Source organism: Anthonomus grandis, chromosome 6, assembly GCF_022605725.1.
Source record: "Anthonomus grandis grandis chromosome 6, icAntGran1.3, whole genome shotgun sequence".
NCBI classification, from domain to species: domain Eukaryota; kingdom Metazoa; phylum Arthropoda; class Insecta; order Coleoptera; family Curculionidae; genus Anthonomus; species Anthonomus grandis.
The window spans coordinates 33,642,275-33,655,378 of NC_065551.1; the positions used below are offsets into that span (position 1 = coordinate 33,642,275).

Sequence of the window (13,104 nt, forward strand, 5' to 3'; positions counted from 1 at the left end):
TAGCGTTTTTTAAGACTTATCTAGCAGTTGGCACTATCTCCCATGTTAAAAAGATTAAAAATCTTAGTGTGACAGTATTAGGAGACAGCCCTAGGGTCAATTCTGCCCAAACTGTCTTATCAAATCATAATTTAAAATAAATATACTCCCTAATAAATATACTCTAAGGAAATTAAATTTAAAATTACCGATTCTCTGGCTGCAGTCTGCATCTTTTCTAATATATCGGCCTTTTCATCGGGGGCATAAAGGTTCGGGACGTCTGCGGTGTTCAGGACGGTGCTAATGTCCTCAACCAACATCTCGTCGGCCACTTGGGTGTCAGCAAAAAGGAAAACTATGGGTTTTCCATCGCAGCCCGCACGTAGCATTAGGGTTTTTAAGTCCTCACGCCATTCTGGTACGCCGTAGTTTCTTGACAGTTCAATCTAAAGAAGAAATTTAGCTTTGCTAAGAAGTACTTTCTAAAGAAATATAATGCAGTTCAGGTAAAAAGCAATGCAGTAATGTTAAATTAAAAGATACTTGTTCACTTTGGAGTAAATATTTAAATTAGAAGAAATTATATATAGACCGATTAGGAGAAGGAATTTTTAACATACTCTATCCACAGTAATATACTTATTAAGGGGGAAAAATGGCTTCAAGTGTCTGGAATAAATAAATCATGATTTTTTAGAACTGCAAGGAAAATTTAAAAAAAAAATGGCTTGAAATGTAGTACTAACCTTTTATTTGGAAAAATACCATTTTATAAAATTTTTAACCTGTAAATCATTTACACGAAAATATTTAAAGAGTACTGCCCCAAATCAATTTTAATTTTAATAGTGTAATAATATAAGGCCTAGATAAATTGTTGTACAGTATGGATTTTAAAGAATTTCTATTTTCAATCATAAACACTTTTAGTTAAATCTAATAATCTAAAAAGAATTCATGTCAGTGTGTTTTAAATGTTAATTTTGCGTTCCTTTTAAATTAATTTTACCTAAATCCTATATAGTGTGACTTAACCTATGCTAAAGTCTTAATTTGCTATTAATTTTATTTAACTATAATCGCGAAACGCAAACCGAGCAAAGTTAATTTTCAAACAGCTTTTATGTTGTTTCCTTTTGATGCATAACTTTGGAAATTTGTGGCCCTTTGGTCTATAAATAGCCTTGTTATATAGAGCGCTTTAGAAGTACGTCAAATTGTTATGTATAAGTATATGGTTTGTTTGTTAAAAGGTATGTATTTTGACGTAAAATGTTAAAGTTCACATAGATTTATTCGTGATTTGTTGGGCGAAACGTTGTTTTGGAAACGACTGCCTTAACAAAACAAGTAATCATAACATTATATAGGAAAACAAAATTGTATTGCCGGATGTATAGAAACTTTGACAATAATAGCAACACGAACGCTCGCCGATAAAGAGAAACTTTCCGAAAATAAAAGACCGCAAAGCTAGATGAACCCGTAATCGCTGGGGTGCGAGTCCTTAATTCTAAAAAAAAAATTAATCTAAACACAGGAACTACAAAATGTTCATCATCATACCACCATTAAAAGTAAACATAGATCTGTACTGTAATTCATAATAGCCATTGCAAATGCAATCAAAATGTTTTGTTTTTTCAAAGATTTCAATTTTAGTGGCATATTGTACGACAGATCCTTGTCGAACAGACATTTTTATAGCATTTACATGAAAGTTGTGCTGTTGCCTTGTCTGATAACTATGAATTTCATTATTTCTTTTAACGAAATCCTATAAATATGGAAGTAGAAGACCATGCTCTATTTTATAAATAAATAAAAAATGTTGTTGAAGAAAGTTGATAATTAAAACTTTACTTTATATAAGATTTGAACATATTTATTTTTTATTCATATTTACTACTTAATTTGTATTGTTAATGATTCACATAGCTCTGTTTTGCAGTACTTGCAACTTATTTATATTTACCTTAAACGAGACAAAAACTCAATTCTTTTGCCCATCTTACCAAAGACATACTCAAAATAATTAATTATTTAAATGTAACTGACTATTTAATATAAATCCAGGGTATTTTATTCTATCAATAAATTCAATATTTCCATTATTCATTTTAATACTAAGATTTCTAGTGAAGTTCATTGACATATTCACTTGACCATGTAAGATTCAAAAAAGGATAAGACTATTCGATCAAAACCCAATTGTTTCAATTTTAATTAAAGCCTTTTTCGACAAATTGTGTCGAAGGCTCGTTTTAGGTCCAAGAACACAACTCCTAAATCTAGATTGATTTTTATTTATTATCTTATTTTCAGTACCGAATTCTACTAACTGTTCATAAATAATTAATTCAAATAGTCTTTCAATTGCTAGAAGCATATTTATAAGGACGATAAGGTTCTGGTTAAATAGTAATGGAATAAACTCTAAATCACAGGTCTCATTTTTATTAAATTAAAGTCAGAGGAGTACACGTGTTTCGTCCATACTAGACATCATCAGATCTACTGGTGTATTTACTAATAAAAAGAACGAAAAAAGAAGCAGAGAACAACACTACATGATACAAGTCAATTGTTTCTCGGTCAACGAGTCTCGGTTTGTTTGTGAATACACAAGTGGATCTGATGATGCCTAGTATGGGCGAAACACGTGTACTCCTCTGACTTTAATTTAATAAATTTGAGACCTGAGACTTAGAGTTTGTTTCATTACTATTGAATGGAAGCCGGTCTCTTTGAGAAAAGATGGACCATTTATTGGAATGTTCTGATTCCCTTCGGTTGTGTGTTTTTGGAATGGGTTTTACAAATGAGCACTTTAGATCTAGAAGATTCAACAATGTGTATCCTCTAATGTAAAACATAGATTTAAGTAAAATGTAGTCTATTTCATTAAGACTTGCCTCACTAACCTAATTTCCTCAAGTCTGACGAATTCATCCGCTCAAAAGTACAAAAGGAGAAGTCCATGGTACTTGTGCCATTTAAGTAACAGTTAATGCCACAATATTGCACAAAGCTTGACTGAATTATTGTTAATGTGTCTATAGAGTTGACTATATCCTGAATGCTATCCAAGTAGAAATGATGCACAATTTTTGATGGATCAGAGAGACAATTTAAATTTTCAGTTCAGAACTGTTCCCAGGAAAAGAAATTAAAATTTTGTGTTTAAAATTTGTAAGAAATTACTTCAGATGCCAGGAGAATTGCTTGAAGTGCCTTGAAATGCTTGGAAAACAATTTAAATTTACTCAAAAATATGATAAAAATGCCTTAAATTAAAAAGGGCTCTGATGTGCTTGGAATAACATATAAATTGCCTTAAAATTCCTGAAATAAGTTACTATGGGACAGCTAAAAAGTACATCAAATGCCTAAAAGTATTAATTATTTTTTTCTATTTTTTTTAAATTAATATTATCATTAAAAATTTTTACTTTGTCATCAATATTATCTAAATCAAAAATATAATGCCAGGGGATCGGAATCATTAAGGCCCAATAGATTAACATTGTTTAAGTCACGATACGTGACTGATTCCACTTCCTCCTTCGCAGTTTCAAATCCAAAAATTTGCGTGCCTGACGGTAAAATGCCTAAATCCTCCGTAATTATTATACGTATGTATTTGTTTGGAGGATGTTGGACTAATTTTCGTCGGTTCATCAATAACTTGCTTTAATCCCAAACAGTCAAACAGTCAGCAGCATTTACTGCAGTGTTGTTTTTGTACCTATTAGGCACTGCAAAAAATACTAGTAAAAAAAATTGACTGTATATCTAAATTGACATATTAAAGGGAGGTTCATTGTGAAATAAATGCACTTTATATTGTACAGAAACAAAGATTTTATGCAAGGGACAACATTGAAAGAAAAAAAGACTTTCGGTAGCAACTTGCATCACGCAAAATCAAGCGTGACTTTCCTGTCAGTCCAGTGTTGATATTCAAAAAGTCTAGACCTTTACTGTAAGGAAACTACAAGATCTATTGCTAGTTTACCATCAGAGAGTTAAATTTTAATTTTTAATGTATGTGTAAACCAAGATTGTTCAACTCTACTTTCAATTGGAAGTTGAACTCTAGTGTCATAAATAAATGGAATGGACGAATTCTTACTTCAAACACGCCAAACTCGGACATGGCACTCGCAAGTTTGACGGAACTGTGACGGCCGGATCCGCCGATGCCGACCAACAGCACGTTTCCGTTCGGTTGGTTCAAAACCCTCGAAACCCGCGAAACGTGCTCGATCGCGAATTTGAACATCACCAGGTTCATCGGAGACTTCGAGAGCATGTTATACTCCGATAAGTAGTACTCCATTTTTTCAATTAGCAGGTCCATGTCACTGATCTGTAAATAATATAACAGTAATACCACCTATAAAAGTTTTACTGTAAATAAATAAATAAACTGTTATTGCCCAACAGAAGAATCTAATAACAGGACATTCAGTTATACAATAAGTGTCTTTAGTGTTCCGTAAATCACGCAAGCTTTTAAGGCCCTGCTATATTGCAGTTTTGAAAATGTAGTACCGCCACATATCAATGGGGTAAAGGCCGGTTTACACGCTAGAACTTTATTAAAAACGGACGTTTTTGAGGAGTGTATACATTTTGTACGTCTTTTCCCCAGTTTTGGGATCAGTTCGTTCTAATTTATATTGAGTAAAGAAAAGAGTAAGAGACGGATAAAATTTGCTTAGAAAAAAGGGAGATGGTTAAGGTAATGGCTTTTAAAAAGAAATCAGTATTCACACGTTATTTACTAAAAGTAATAAGAGGCGAACCAGATGGCTCGACTGGTGCAATTATTTACGAATGGACGCTAAATTGTATAAGAATAATAATATGTATTTGTGCTGGTACAAAGTATGGATTATACAGTTTTTCTATACCGGGTGGTGCGTCGCCGAGCGGAACATAGGAAATCCCATGGGCTATTCTTTTGCTTAAATGAACAAACCCTGACATTTAGATGCGTTAAGTAATAAGTTATTGTTTTGACACCAACTTATTTAGTTGATTTCATAAATTAACTATATTATCATCTCCTAAAATATTGGAGTAAATTTTTAAATCGTCTGCAAATAGAAGTTTTGCAATTAATATTGTTACGGATATCGTTAATAAAAATTAAAAATAATAGCGGTCCCAGATTGGACCCTTGCGGCAGACCAGAGGTCGATTCGTAATAGTTAGAGTGGTAGCCATTATAAACAACGGTTTGAACTCTGTTTTTTTTTTAAACAGGAACTAAAAAGAGTCAACAAGTTTTGACTAATGCTAATGCCTTTTCAATATCTCTAGTAGGGTGGTCTATTTTGCCATGTCTACATACAGTTCGACTAAATTAGTTGCTATTGATCTGCAACGCATAAAACATGTTGGGTTCTTCATGATCAACTTTAGGAAAGAGGAACACTTGAATGATTCTTTAAAAATATACAATTCCCAGTTAATGCTAGAAAAACTCTTGCATACCTCATCGTATAACTTGGGTTCCGCATCGGGTTCGATATAGTTGCCAAAAAACAGGTTTCGAATGTGCTGCGGGCCAAGTTTTTCCTCTTCAGGTACTAATGGTTCGCACGCTTTGTCCATGGGCTGTCTGAAGTTCTGATAGCAAGCATTAAAAACTATTTTGAATAACGTCTCCCTAGAATTAAAAGCTGTTGGTTAAATAATGGGTTACGTGAGTGGGAAAAAGTTGATCCAATATCGGAAATTACTTGAAATGCTTGGAAAAAATTTAAAATGCCTGGAATAAGGTTAAAGATTACTGTAACGGGTCTTAAGAACCTGATTATCTTGAAAGCGCTTTAAAGTTTCGTCCAGGCATATAAAGGAAAACTGGCCTTGAGAGCCTGGAATAATCTTCTGAGTTCCTTGAAATCTATCCTAGACATTTGGCAAAAAACCTGAAATAGAAAACCTGGAAAAACCTTCTAAGCACTCGGTTTTAAAATTTTATATTCTATGGAAACATAAAAGTTTAGTCCAGAAGTTCGAACCCTTGGGTGGAATAATCTTCACAGAATTCTTAAACCTCTGGGAGACACTTAAAAGAAACCAAGAATTTTAGTAATTTTAAGATTCTGGAGCATCCTTACAGGCAATTAAAGAGGATTATCTTTAATCTGATGAACATTTGGGAATTTTGTTTCGGGAATCTTAATGGCCTGAAATATTTTTGCGTACTACTCTGGAACCTCTTAAAAATGTTTGAGAGAACCTTAAGAACCTGAAATGTTGTTCTTAAAACTTCGTCCAGATATAATCAAGAACATGGTACATTCTTCCAAGGGGGACTCCAGAAGGCTTCGACTAGGTATGTAAAGAAAAACTGATCTTAAGAGCTTGGAATATTATATTAAGACTTAGACAAAGTGCAAAAACCTTCCAAGTACTCCAGTCCGAAGACCAGATTTTGGTTTTAAAATCATAATAAGGAAACTTGAGATTTTTATACCAGAGATGAGAGAAAAAATTTTAATAGAATATTCTTTAAAGAATCCTTAAATTTCTTAGAGGCATTTAAAAGAAGTCTTGAAAGTTGCTTCAAGGGATATAAAAGAAAACTTGCCTTGAGAACTTGGAACATTTTTCCAAGTAGTCTAAGTTCTTTGGAAAAATCTTCTAACTATTTGTAAAAAATCGTGGCATGGAAAATGTAGTAAGACCTTGTAAGCACTTCAGAGTCCACAATTTGGTTTTAAAATTTTACATTCTATGGAAACTTAAGAGTTTAGTTCAGAAGTCCGAATTCTATAAATATCAGATGATAAGAATCGAAGAATGTTTACGGTTATTGTTTCGGGAATATGAGCGATCTTATTGCTGAAATGCTGTTGCTCCTAAGTTTCTTTCAGGTATAATCGAAAGCCCAGAATGTTCTTGAAATTGATTCTAGAAGGCTTCGTCTATGTGGGTAAGGAAAAACCCGATTTTCAAAGCTTGTAACATTCTTCTAAGTACTTTGAAACTCCGTTTAGGCATTTAGAAGAAAAAAAAATTGACTTGGAGAAGATTTAATAACCTTCCAAGCACTCCAGTTGAAAGTCTAGATTTTTTTTCTAGAAAGTCTCTCCAAAAGTGCGAGTAATCTTTTTTAAAGAGGTCTAAGGACTCTCGAGCTATGTCCAAGCAAAATTCAGAGTATCGAATATTCTTCCATGGACTATAACGGATCCTGTAAAAAAAATTGGCCTTAAGAACTTGAAATGTTTTTCCTAGGAATCTTAAGCTTCCTCCACAAATAATCACAAGCTTAGAATATTTTTCCAACGACTCCAAAGTCTCTGTCAGAGATATTCGAGGATACTGAAGGTTCTCAAGGCTCTTCCAGGCGTAATCAAAACTCTCACATCTTCATCCAAGAATTCTAAAGTTGCTTCCAGGGTTATAAAAGAAAATACTTGCCTTAAGAGGCTGGAATATAAGTACTTTGAAACGTCTTCTAGGCTTTAGGAAAAAATATTGGCATGAAAAACCTGGAATAACCCTCTAAATATTCAAGTTCAGAGTACAGACTTTGGTTATAAAATTGATTATTTAAGGAAACGTGAGAGTCTTATTCTAGGAATCGAAGGATGGTCAAAATTACTCCAGACATAGTCAAGAGTCTGGAACATTTTTCCCAGACTTTTAAGGTTATTCCAGGCCTATAAAAAAAACTGGCCTTCAGAGTCTGAAGTCCAAGGACTCTTAAACCTTCCACCAGGCATAATCCAGAGCCTGGAATATTCTTTTTAATAGCTCCCCAGAATGTTGAAATCTGGACGTGACTTTTATGGTAAAAAAGGGATTTTTTTTTGTAATTTTGCTCATCTAGAGATATGGGCAAAGAATATAATAGTCTCTCTAAGTTTGCAATTGTCTAATAAAATCGAAGAAAATTATTATTATGAACTAAGTTTCTATTATAACTCTCAAATCGTTGATATACACAGAGAAAACTTCTTAAAAATCGAAACTTAAAAGAACATGACTCTACACGCCACCCTGTAATCGAAACAAGTCCCAAGAAACCATAAACTTCATGAGATTTCTGGAATAATATATCATTAGGAGGCACTTAAATCATTCCAATATTATGTATAAAAGGTGACCTTATTCTTTGGCTACTTTTTATACCCTTGGGCTCCAGTGCCATTTTAACATATTGAAAATATAACTGGAGTGAAAAAAATTTATTTGGCCGAATCGTAAAGATTATTTTAGGTCTGTAAAGGAAAATTAGCATTGAAAGCCTAAGATGTTCTTCCAAACACACTCAAGCTTCCTCCAGACATGATTAAGAGCGTGGAATATCCAAGAACTGTAAAAGTTAATTCTAGGCCAGTAAAGAAAAACTGGCCCTGAGAGCCTGAAACAATCTTCTAAATACTCTGAAACCTATTTTAGACGCATACTAATTGTGTATTTGTATGCTTTGACATTGTAGGTATCAGGATCATATTCTTTTCTCTATATAGTGCATCTTCACTTCTGCCTCATCCCTCCCTATTTAATTATGTTAAAATTTGCTTAAATTCTTTAAAATAAATATAATGAGTGGCTTCAACTCAAAGTAATGAGGGAAATAATTTTTTTCATAAACTCGCCATTCTTTAAAATCTATTCTTACCTACTAATACGAGCTAATAATAAACGAATGTATTTTCACGATTATTACGCTGTATACGGGGTGTCCTGAAATTACATCATATCATACATTGTCTAAAAAAAAAAACTTTATATACAGGAATCTTGAAAAATGAATCGTTTTCATGTTACAGGGTGTTTTATAATTCCTATTGGAGATGATTTTTTGTTAATATTTTCGAATTTTTTTATCGTATATTACTGTTATTGTTACTAACTAATTTTATAACACTTTATGCTAAAATGCATACAGGGTCGATTAAAATGTAATAACTTTTTTTCTGGTTACTTTTTAATTATGTGGATAGTAAAATTAAAAAGAACCGACATTTTTACATAAAAAAGGTGCTCTTGTCTTATTTCGATAGGAGCGCCCGTTTTTTAAATAATCAGTCATAAATGTTTTGCAACCTACACTCATAAAGTATTTTTGATCATGTTTAACAAAATTGAAAGGTATTTTGCAAATCATCAGGTATTAACATGACATAAGACTATTTCAAAGACTGAATTTTAAGATCAAATACTGCTTTGTTTGTTAAAAATTTATTTCAAAATTGTAAATAATTGAGAGAAATTAAAACACTTAGCTAAGAACGAAGAACTGAAAATACCAAACAAACAAAAAATTTCTTGAAACCAGAGGCTTCAAACGAAATAAGACAAAAGTACCTTTTTTACGTAAAAATGTTGGTTCTTTTTAATTTTACTATCCCAATAATTAAGAAGTAACCAGAAAAAAAGTTATGACATTTTTATCTTTGCTGACCACTAATTTTAAACGACCCTGAATACATTTTACCATAAAATGTTATAAAATCAGTTAGTAACAATAACAGTAGTATACGATAAAAATTCGAAAAATAACGACCAGGCGTTTCGAAAATATTAACAAAAAACCATCTTCAATAGGAATTATAAAACACCTTGTAACATGAAAACGATTCACTTTTCAAGATCCCTGTATATGAAGTTTTTGTCTTATTTTTAGATAAAGATGCGCCTGGTAAAATATTGCGATGTAATTTCGGGTTGTATACCTGTCGCCATCGTCAATAAGCCTGTCATGAAACACCCTGTAAGTTTCATGGATCCAAAGTCTAATAAATTTGTTCTGATCGTCCATTTTCGATGGTGGTGTGATCAATAGTCCGTTAACCACCCTGGAAAAGTCTCGTAACGAAAACGTGTAGTGGGATTTCGCCGGAGTGGGCAAAAATTTCATTGTGGCCTCCTTGAAAACTTCATTTGTGGCCCCAACTGAAAACTAAATAATTACTGTTTGTTTAACTAAGCAAAGTAATTAAGGCATACAATTGTAATAACTAACTGCAAATTATTAGTGATATATCTTGCTGAATCTTTTTTATAAAAGTAAATTTAGGTAAAGGCTTTCACGTTTAAACGAATAACCGAATTACAATATTGAAGTATATACCTTTGGCAAAGGTATTGCTATCCTTATTAGGAATGGTATCTCCCAGACTTAATTAATTTTGATTTTAATAGTTCGCAACCTGAAGTGTGCGTGTGAATTAAATATTATAAGTTAGCAATTTTGTCTATCTTACAAATCATTGTGCGATGGCCTCCCAGATCGTCAGATCTAAACGCTATGGATTTTTCTTTTGGGGTTACCTAAAATCTCTCGTTTACAAGGTTCCTGTAAATAACCGTGAAGAGCTGAGACAACGGATTAATGGAAGGGCAACATTTCGAATTTTTTTTATGAAAATATTACGTTAAAACTAAATAAGGTGTGTTATCGTAAATAGTTATTTTATTTAACAAATTAACCTTCTTCAACAATGTACGTTTTCAAGGCTTGCTGTCTTAATTTTGAAAATACGAATATTTAATTATTATTAAAGGTACGGTTAATGTTTAAAGTCGTTTTTCTCGGAAACCATTAATTCTACGATGATGCAACAGGAACACCTTGTTAAAAGATATTTTGATGCTCTTTACTAATTTGACATCCAAATTTATAAAAAGATTAAAACAAATAAATCATTTTCCTAAGGTGAAGGACAGCCTAAGCCTTTTGTCATTGACGATTAGCGTCAAATTAATAGGGTGAATACAAAGAAACACTATAGTAGCATGCATGCAAAATTTGGTGAAAATCAGTACACTAGAAAAAAAAATTTTTTTGAACACCCTTTATCTTTCTTAATTTTGAGTTTTCCAAAAAATTGTATAGAAGTTGGTTGCATTAATTTTTCAAGTAGAATCGTCCACCGAAATCCTTAAGCATCATTTCCGGACACCCTGTGTATTATGCACTATAACTACACTATACAGTGTGTGTCAGCCAAATGGAATAAATTAGCTAATAAATAGATGGGAGCGTGTTGGAAAAATTGCTCGAACACGTCGATTGGTTTTTATAGTTGCGCATTTTTTTTCATATCAGATAACGGTGGTCAATACCGACATGCTTAGTTTAAACATCATCTACACCCTGTATGTTAATTAATTTTTAGATTCCTCAGATCATTTTAGACATATTTTGTATACAATGTCCTATCTTTGACTGTTTCGGAAATAAACTCCTGGACAAAATTATCGCACCACTAATTATTTTGTCAAGAAAATTTAAATAAAAATAAATATCAGTTAAAACAGTTATAATATCTTTTCTCGTATAAAAAGCAGAACTGAACAAAAACTATGTTTATGCTTTATCATGGAACATGCTGCTCGTGAGGAGTGAGAATACATCCGCAGGAAAGTTTTCATAATTTGATACGAGGAATGCTGCGAAGACTTCAAGCGGTCATTGCAGCTAGAGGTGGCAATACACGTTATTAAGAATTCATTATGGGTCTATTGTTTTATTTTTGTATCAAAATTGAAGTTTGTGAAAATCGATGCTTTTCCTTGTATTGAATTTAGTTACTTAAATCTCGTTTTGTTAAATAGAATATAATTGTTTTTGTTAATTAATAATGCATAGTTAACAATGCTTAAAAGTTTGCTTATTTTTTTATCTTTATTAAAAAAAATCTCTAAAAATTAAGTGGTGCGATAATTTTGTCCAGGAGTTTATTAAGTAAAATTCAAAAAATAACATTTAGAAAAGAAAATTAATTATTTTTCAAGATTCGCTACAACTCACTTAATACTTCTTGCTTATTTAGGTCTTGGTAATGATAAAGCAAGCAAAAACTATTTCGGCATTCCTTTTTATTGATATGAGAATAAAAAAATTTTAATGCCAGACTTAATGTTGACTCATGTTGCATGACAGAAGTCAGTGCTATAGTCGTTTGAATTTCATTAACTACAAGCCAGAAAAATGGTTCATTTAACAGAATTGCACAAAATAACAATTCGACAGATGATTGGCTATGGAGATAATCCATGGACGCAAATGGAAGTAGCTCGCTTATTTCACGAAAAATTTCCAAATTTGCCGCCTTTAACCCAAAAGACAATTAGTAAAATAGAAAAGCAATTCCGCGAGCTGGGCCATGTTAGGGAGGTAAGAAAAGCAGCTGCCAATGCAATAAGTGAGGATACCAAATTGGCTGTTATGCTTGAGTTTGAGGAACACCCACATACATCCACTCGGAAAGCAGTCCCAGTACTCGATATTAGCTGTTCATCAGTTATTAGAATATTAAAAGAAAACAAAATGCATCCCCATAAAAAAAATTATACCCACCCAGGAGCTCACGGAAGACGATTCTGATAGGAGAAAGTATTTTTGTGAACAAACGATGGCAATGTTAGACAGCAATGTGATCCAATTAGAACATGTTGTGTTTTCTGATGAGTGCACCTTTACTCTTCACGGTCAGGTCAATCGTCAAAATTGCCGCTATTGGTCCAGGAAAAATCCTCGCTGGACGAGAGAAGACAATACTCAATACCCTGAAAAGGTTAACGTGTGGGCAGGAATTATTGAAAATCAATTTGAATGGCGATTTGCTTCAAAATAATGTAGTGCCAATGTTGACCAACTTGTCAGGAAACCCACAAGTTCCAGCGAATATGATATGGGTTCAACAAGATGGAGCACCACCCCACACTACCAAATAAATGTCCGGCAGTACCTCAACCAAATATTTCCAGATCGGTGGATAGGGAGGCGAGGTTCGATGGAATGGCCGGCACGGTCTCCCGATCTGACACCATTAGACTTTTTCTTATGGGGATATGTGCAAACTATTGTATACAAAACTAAACCCACTGACTTACGAAGACGAATAACCCTGGCAATTAGATCGATCACACCTGAGATGTTGAGTAACGTTAGAAGAAATTTCTATTTACGGGTAGGGTGTTGCCAAGACGTTCGTGGCGAACATTTTGAACATCTCCTACATTGACAATATTGTTCAGATTTGTATTATGTATAAGTTTTTGAATATGTTGTAACAATTTTCGGCAAATAAATAATTTTCTTTTCTAAATGTTATTTTTTAAATTTTACTTAATATTTCCGAA

At 32.8% G+C, this 13,104-nt stretch overlaps 1 protein-coding gene across 1 annotated transcript in view; it reads right to left on the bottom strand.

The window, feature by feature from the left end:
* The window catches only part of LOC126737236 (dynein axonemal heavy chain 3), a 110,084-nt gene that overhangs the window by 37,193 nt on the left and 59,787 nt on the right, over positions 1-13,104 (bottom strand). Inside the window, exons 32-35 of the mRNA XM_050442030.1 lie at positions 9,690-9,916; positions 5,488-5,662; positions 4,118-4,354; positions 189-428 (exon numbers count right to left, since the gene is read on the bottom strand). Of these exons, the coding sequence (XP_050297987.1) occupies positions 189-428; positions 4,118-4,354; positions 5,488-5,662; positions 9,690-9,916 (879 nt within the window). The remainder of the gene's footprint in view (positions 1-188; positions 429-4,117; positions 4,355-5,487; positions 5,663-9,689; positions 9,917-13,104) is intronic.